The following is an 8,484-nucleotide window of genomic DNA, read 5'->3' on the forward strand; positions in this document are numbered from 1 at the left end:
TTTTCTTCGTTTTATTTGCTTTTTTCTTTTTAAATTTGCTGTTTTACCCTAACCCTAACCCTAACCCTATCACCGATAGAATTGTTTCAGAATCGTTTGTTTATGTAGTCGGCACTTTATGTATATCGGCTGAATGGACGTCAGTGATTGGTTGAAATTACAGAAATACGACAACTTTAACATGGAATAACTTAGGGATTTCTTTTTTTTTTAAGAAGACTAAGAGAAAAAGATGTTTTATATGACACATTCTACCAGTGTTCCAAGTTTCAAAGTGTTTCGTAAATGAAAAATGTGGCCCCCCCCCCCGTTTTAAAAAAGATCCATATATACAAATATATATGCACACATATACACACACCATCCTACCAAATATAAAACACACATAGACCCATATACACATGCCACAATAAACTCTGGGACCAATCAAAAAACGACCCACACACACAAACATATGTATATACACACAGACACATAGAGACGTGCACAGAGACAAACACACTCACATCATTCTGACCTCTAAGACCAGTCCCCAAAACCACTGAACCATGACAGATTAGCCCAGAAACAAAAAAATCCTTTTAATTCCACATTGCTCTTCCTTCCCCCCACTCCAACCAACCTCCCACACTGTCCCTTAAAATAGCAAATATTCCTTAGCTACACACAAGACAGAAAAAATGCCAAAAAGACAGGTCAGTTCCTCTCCAATTTTTTCTAAATTCTTAAATATATCTCCTTCTGTGTATATATATACTACCAAAGAAACATGATTTTTATTGAATTCCTAATACTTTGGTTGAAATACTTTCTTGTAAACTGTTTTTAACATTTCTTATTATTATCAAAGAATGTGTATATGTATTTTAATACTTTTGTGACAACCAGTGCTTAACACCACAAAGCTTTACATTTTTACTTTTGACAATCTTTTTCTAAAAAAGTGAAACAGGTCAAGTGAATAAACTTGTTTAAAATTGCATTTTCAAACCTTCTTTCATATATATTTTCACTCATGCAGTATCTTACAAATTTATTTTGTTATAGTTCTATGTGTGTGTGTATGTGTGTGTGTATATATATACACACACACATCATCATCATCATCGTTTAACGTCTGCTTTCCATGCTAGCATGGGTTGGACGATTTGACTGAGGACTGGTGAAACCCGATGGCAACACCAGGCTCCAATCTGATTTGGCAGAGTTTCTACAGCTGGATGCCCTTCCTAACGCCAACCATATATATACATATATAAATACATACACACACACACACATATATGTATGTATTATATATATATATATACACATATATAAATATATACATATATATCTATATATATATATATGTGTATGTATATATATACATATATAAATACATACACACACACACACACATATATATTTTCTTCATACATGTTCGTTGGACGTACATCCTGCCATTGGAACCAATCACACTAAACTTCGATTCATCACTAAAATGAACCTGTGACTACTGTTCTTCTGTCCAAATGACATGTTCATGAGTGAAATCGAGACAGGATCTTTGATTTTTCTTGGAGATCAGAAGTTTCTTTGCTGGTGCCCAAGTAAGCAGCAAAAATATCACAAAAACTGTTACTCAGAGTTTCACGTTTCCGTTCGTTGGACAGTTTCGTTTTGATTCTAAACAAAACTGTCCAACGAATGGGAATGTAAAACTCTGAGTAACAGTTTTTGTGATATTTTTGCTGCTTTTTAATAAAGCATATTATTCTACCTCTGGTATTCAAGTACTATTTTTTTCCACCTTGTTTCACATTTATGTGCTTACTCAGGTATATATATATATGTATATATATATATATATATACATATTTCCTCTCTCTCTCTCTCTCCCTTACCCCTGCATGGTCACAAGCTTCCGGTCACTAATCCTTTTCTTCCTTGGCTATCGCCGAGCAAACACGCGAACTTACTTCGTCCCCACTTTCAAGTTCGTGCCTCACAGCGTTCATATACACATAATTTTTCACGTCTGGCCGCATTGCCTTTTCCATTTGTTTTCCTGTCTTGTTTTTTGTCCGCCACTACATTCCTCCATGGCACAGGTTTAATTTGTGTATACAAATTTAATTTGCGTTCCATGGGGAGAGCCGTTTTAACGATACGTCCTACCCAACTCTTCGAAACGCCGGTGTTATAATGGGGGTAGCTGATGAAGTAAAATGTTCTCTATGTGGCTTGTGTGTTTTCTGTACTCTGGTTATTATTATTTTCTTGTCTATGTTTTGTTTGCAATGTCCTGTACCCAGATATGCACCTATATATACAGGTAGACGTAGGTATGCACATACCTGTACGTATATATGCATATACTCATTTATTATTTGTTTTTATATATATATATATATATATATATATGGAGAGAGAAAAAGAGAATATATATAATAAAGAAAAATGTTTAAAATATAATAGTGTAACAAAAATAAAATATGTAAAATCATACTTACTGGACAGTAGTCGCTTATGTATCTGCCAATGTGTGGGTATTTATTGGACAAAGCCATAATTAAAAGGAGAGCTTCACGTGCCTGCTGACCAACCCTTCCATCTCGATGGATGTATAGGATTAAAGAGAATATCAGACATTCAGCTGGCACTTTTCCTTCATCCATTGAGAAAAATGTTTCCAGTGTAGATGTCTGCTGTGAAATGCAAAGGCAGATTTGATGCAATACCTGAGCTAAGAGCTCCTCTACTTCTTTTGATTTTAGATATTGAGTACATGACGAAAGCAGCGTCATCAAAGGATGTACGATTGCTTTGTGTATGAGAAGTAGCTGCTCAGAGTGAGCTATTAGATGATAGAAGATTTTCAGTTGCTCACATATCAATTTTTCTTCCAGTTCATGAATCTGTCCACACCATTGACTAAACTTTTCAAAAGTGTTATCTTTTATGACTAGTACAAGAATAGGTCCTGGTCGTCCTTGGTGGTGGTCATCATCGTAGCTTTCTTCACCGGCAAGAAGTGTCATCATTTGTTCGAAGTTATGCATCACGGTCTCAACCTCATCCATGCTATACAGTTCTTTTAATAAGCCATCTGCATCTTCTATCACCATCCATGCTTGCTTCCAGTGGTTTTGGAAAACTTCAAGGCATGTTGCAGGGTCAGTTTCTCGTCGAGGATGCATTTCAGGAAAGCCATACTCATCTTTGTTTCCAGGTGGAAATGGTCGGGCTTCCTGCTTATTGTTACTGGTACGTTTAAACCAGTTCATTATGATAGAATCCACTGGAAACCCAGTGTTTCTAATTCTTCAAGCAAAACATAGTTGATATCTGAAATAGATAATAATAATAACAATGATAATAATAATAATAATAATAATAACAATAATAATAATAACAATAACAATACCACAGTGAATACCAAACACCATGGATATGTGACAGTGAGCTGCTAGGAAGATAGAACAAATATGAAACCATCATGAAGCAGGAATTAAGAATCCACAACAATGAGAGAAAACAATGTCTTAATGTAAATGATCTCTGGAAACTGAAAGATTTTTGTTATATGGAGTATATACTCTTTTACTTGTTTCAGTCATTTGACTGTGGCCATGCTGGAGCACCACCTTTAGTCAAGGAAATTGACCCCAGGACTTATTCTTTGTAAGCCTAGTACTTACTCTATTGGTCTCTTTTGCCAAACCGCTAAGTTACGGGGATGTAAACTCACCAGCATCGGTTGTCAAGCGATGCTGGAGGGACAAACACAGACACAAACACACACACACATATATATATACATATATATACGACGGGTTTCTTTCAGTTTCTGTCTACCAAATCCACTCATAAGGCTTTGGTCGGCCCAAGGCTATAGTAGAAGACACTTGCCCAAGGTGCCACACAGTGGGACTGAACCCAGAACCATGTGGTTGGTAAGCAAGCTACTTACCACACAGCCACTCCTGCACCTATATATATACAAAAAAATAGCTTCCTCTTAGACAGCAACATGTGCATAAAAATGTAAATGCTGCAATATTTTTATACGAAAACTGCAAACCTGTGAGAAAAATTTTTTAATTTTAAGTTTTAATTACATGTACATTCATATTTATATAAGAACTCTCTATATATGCACATTGTTATTTCTTCTCAGTGTCTTACTGATACACCAATAATAATTATAACTATGAAAGAAACATCAACACATGTCCATGGGTGATGTTCAGTTAAAAAAGTAAACACTGTAAAAATTGAACCTGTAACAAAATCAACCAAAACAGAAAGAACAGTGGATAGATAACCATAAATACTATGAAAGCTGATTTATGATTTACACACACTACTACACAACACTCCTCCAAAAACATACAGGAATAAACTCATATTGTAAATATCCAACAAAATGAACAAAGCCCACATGTGCCATAGAAAGCCGATACCTGACAGAGGAACACAACCTGCACAAACAAACAACACACAATACAAAAAATATAGGCGATACTAACTTATTGACCGAGGCAGGAGGAGCAGTAGTCACTAGAAAATTAGATATCTTACAGGGAAAAATCAAAAAGAGTAAATGTGGAAAAGGAGACTACAAAATAAAGTGAAGTCTTTAAGACAAGATCTGAGTAGAATAGAAGCCTGGAAAACAACTTATGAAACGCAAGCTGCAAATCTTCCCTTGAGGAAAGACACTTAGTCAATGAGAAAGGATTTGGGACAGTAATGGAAGAGTTGAAACAGCGTATCATAGCAGTAACAGGCAAGCTCTCCAGATATAAGAAAAGAATAGATTAGTATGAACAGAATAGATTATTTGAGACAGACCAGAATAGATTTAATAACCAAATAGATAGTGGAGAACGAAGTACTGAAGATGAGAAACCTAATGCAGAAGAAGATAGAAAATTCTGGAGTAATATTTGGAATAAACCAGTCAATTAATATGGAGATGCAGTATGGTTAAGGAAAGTGAGGGAAGAAGTAGTGAGTGAAAGCAGCTAGATCTAAGATTAACTAGTGCAGTAATGAGTAAAGTGTTAGGAAAGATGCTGAATTGGAAGAGTCCAGGACCAAATTTAGTCTATGGGTTAGTTTAAATGGGAGACTGAGGGAACAACTTTAGGATTGCTTTAATGGCGGAATAATATCAGATTGGATGACTAGAGGGAGGATAATATTCATTATGAAGGACAGGAGCAAGGGTAAAACAGCTAGCAATTATAGACCAATCACTTGCTTACCATTAATGTGGAAGCAGTTAACAGGAATGCTTTTAGAAAGCATTTATGAGTACCTTGACAATCAGAATTTACTACCAGAAGAACAAAAAGGTTGCAGAAAGAAGGCTAGAGGAATGCATAGACAAAGCAGTTCTAAATGAAGTAAAAGCTATAATGAAAAATTTAACAATAGCATGGATAGATTATAGGAAAGCCTATGACATAATCCCACACTCATGGTAAGTGACTGTCTGAGTATATTCAGTATAGCAGACAATATAAGAGAATTAATTAGCTTTAGCATGAAGAAATGGAAAGTAGATCTCTACTCAGGTGACACACTCTTAGAGAAAGTTAATATCAAAAGAAGCATTTTCCAGGGGAACTCATTGTCCCCTTTAATATTTGTTCTATGTTTGATATTTGTCTCTTTTAATATTTGTTCTATGTTTAGTATTAAGGAAGGCAAAGGCAGGGTATCAGTTCAGAAATAGTAATGGAAAAATTAACCATTTGCTCTTCATGGATGATCTGAAGCTTTTTGGTAAGAATGGAAAAGATATAGATTCCTTAATACAGACTGTAAGACTCTTCAACAAAGATATAGGCATGGAATTTGACACAGATAAGTGTGCAATATTAGTCATGAGAAGGGGACAGGTAGTCAACAGCGAAGACATCCAATTACAAGATAGCCAGACATTAAATTCATTGAAAGGAGGAGAGAGTTATAAGTATTTAGGAGTATTAGAATCTGACAGAGTACTAACTACAGAAATGAAAACGAAAACTGAGGAGTACATCAGAAGGGTGAGTTTTGTTTGTTAAATATTGTCTCTTCATTCATCAGCCTAGTGGCAAATGAAAGAATTAAGGACAATAATGTAAAACTATGACAAAAGTAATATACACCAATAGAATAAGTAGCAGGCTTTACACAAAATGTAATAAGTACCGGAGTTGATTTATTCAACTAAAAACTCTTCCAGACTGTGCCTTAGCATGGCTGCAGTCTAATGATTGAAACAAGTAAAAGATAAAGAATAAGTATAAAATTATGATTAATAAAATAATTTGATAATTATTTTGAAATGTGTATGAACCTCTAAGCAAATGTTTGCACACACCTTGTTTGCAGATGCAACTTCCTACTTTTGTAATTTAGCAAACTTATCTGCACACAATCTCTCCTCTGCAACTCATCTTTCTAACTCCCACTTCATCCATCCTTGTTCACTCACTACATTCTCCTCCCATCCATCTCCCACTCTCTTTCTGCACTCTTAGAAACCTATCTGCCCACTCACTCTATCCAATCTTTTGAACCACTTCATTTATACATCCTTGCCAGTAAATTGAAGATATGCCCAGATCTTTTTCACCACCTTCACTCACTCTCTCCCTCTTTTTTTTTTTTTTTACTGAAGTTGTCATGTATCCCTTCTACTGAAAGACACTTGTCCCTCTATCATAGTTTATCCTTTCATCACCTAGCATAAAGCCATCACCCTCAGTACTACTCCATCTCTCAGTTGAGGGGTCTTTGCCTTGCAAGTTGACCTGGCAATCTTGCTCATGCTGGTGTCACATAAAAAGCACCCAGCACACTCTGTAAAGTTGTTGGTGTTAGAAAGGGCATCCAGCTGCAGAAACAATGTCAAAGCAGACAGTAGAGATTGGCATAGTGTTCTGGCTTGCCAGCCCTGTCAAACTGCCCAGTTCATGCTAGCATGGAAAGCAGATATTAAATGATAGTGATGATGATTAAATTATGTTTAAAATAAAATAATAAAATCATAATAAAATGCATCAATAATAATAAACTTTATATAAAATTTTCTTTATATAATTGCAGTGTGGAAGGTGTTTATAAGCCATTTAAAATAACAAGCACAGAATTTTGTCAGTGAACAGGTCGCGGTCTCAAAGCGACGAAAATATTTTGACAAATTAAATTTAAATGTTGAAGTGAATCTAACGGATTTTGTGTGTTATTTTAAATGGCTTATAAACACCTTCCACGCTGCAATTGTTTTCGTTCCAGCACACGATCTCAGATCAGGTCACTTGCTATGCAAGTGCATCTCCGTAATTTCTTTATATATTTTATATACAATTTTCTTTTGTATCTAAGGTGAGTATTTATGCCAATATTATTAACACATGCACTGGTTTAATTTCACTCCTTTATTATTAGTCAATAGGTTAAATATCCAAGGTTGCAAGTAGTAATGAAAGAGCTTTGACAAACAAAACAAATGACTTATTGTCAAACCAAATTAAACAAACAATCGGATCAGTTAGTTGGATATTTAACTATCTGACTAATAATAAGGGAGTGGAATTGAACCAGTGTGTGTGTTAATAATATTGGAATAATGATTCTCCTAAGATGCAACAAAATTTCTTTCAACACATAAATTCACATAAAGAATCTTGCAAACCAGATACAAAAGCAAAATCTAAAATTTGAATTGTAGCAATGTATGAAATGATAGTGATGATGATGGTGATAAATAAAATAATAATACTTTCAAATTTTGACACATAGCCATCAATTTTGTGGAGAGGGGGCTTAGCAAATCACATTAGTTCCACTGCTCAACTGATGTAATTTTATTGATCCTGAAAGGGAAAAAAGTTGACCTTAGTAGAATTTGAACTCAGAACTTAGAGTGTGAGAAGAAATATTACTAAGTGTTTTGTCCAATGTTCTCATGATTCTGCTAGGTAACCAACTTAATAATATTAATAATAAAAAAAATAATGATTATGATGATTTCTTTTACTTGCTACAAAGGCAAAAGAGAAGGGGGACAATAGAAAAACATGTGTAGGGAAGTGGTTATACACCATTAGGTGTACACCCGCTTCCGTACATCAAATTCCTAGAAGAAACAACGGAATGCAGATTCTGAACCATCAACACAACAATATTTATTTACAGAGGAAATAGGCAGCACTTCACCCTTTTGGTTGCTGAGACGCCGTCAATGATGTTGGTGGTTATTTGTCTAGCTCCAGAGTTGGAATGTTGGAAAGAGCTGTCTCCAGAGTTGGAATGTTGGAGAGAGACTGCTTGTACGTCTGGGCTCTTCGCCGGCCGGCGAGAAAAGAGAATGAAAAAGGGCGCGAAGCTTGGGTGTCGAACAACCACGCATGCGCACAAGACTCTTCCTGTATTCCTTCCGGAACTAGTCCTTGCGCATGTGTGGATAAGCTTTCCGGAATGTCTGCTATTAAGGTGTCA

General features: G+C 35.5%; 1 protein-coding gene across 1 annotated transcript in view; it reads right to left on the reverse strand.

The window, feature by feature from the left end:
• The window catches only part of LOC106880831 (FHF complex subunit HOOK interacting protein 1B), a 103,093-nt gene that overhangs the window by 47,491 nt on the left and 47,118 nt on the right, over positions 1-8,484 (reverse strand). Inside the window, exon 2 of the mRNA XM_052973665.1 lies at positions 2,496-3,330. Within this exon, the coding sequence (XP_052829625.1) occupies positions 2,496-3,269 (774 nt within the window). The 5' untranslated portion in view covers positions 3,270-3,330. The remainder of the gene's footprint in view (positions 1-2,495; positions 3,331-8,484) is intronic.

This window comes from Octopus bimaculoides, chromosome 16, assembly GCF_001194135.2.
Source record: "Octopus bimaculoides isolate UCB-OBI-ISO-001 chromosome 16, ASM119413v2, whole genome shotgun sequence".
NCBI classification, from domain to species: domain Eukaryota; kingdom Metazoa; phylum Mollusca; class Cephalopoda; order Octopoda; family Octopodidae; genus Octopus; species Octopus bimaculoides.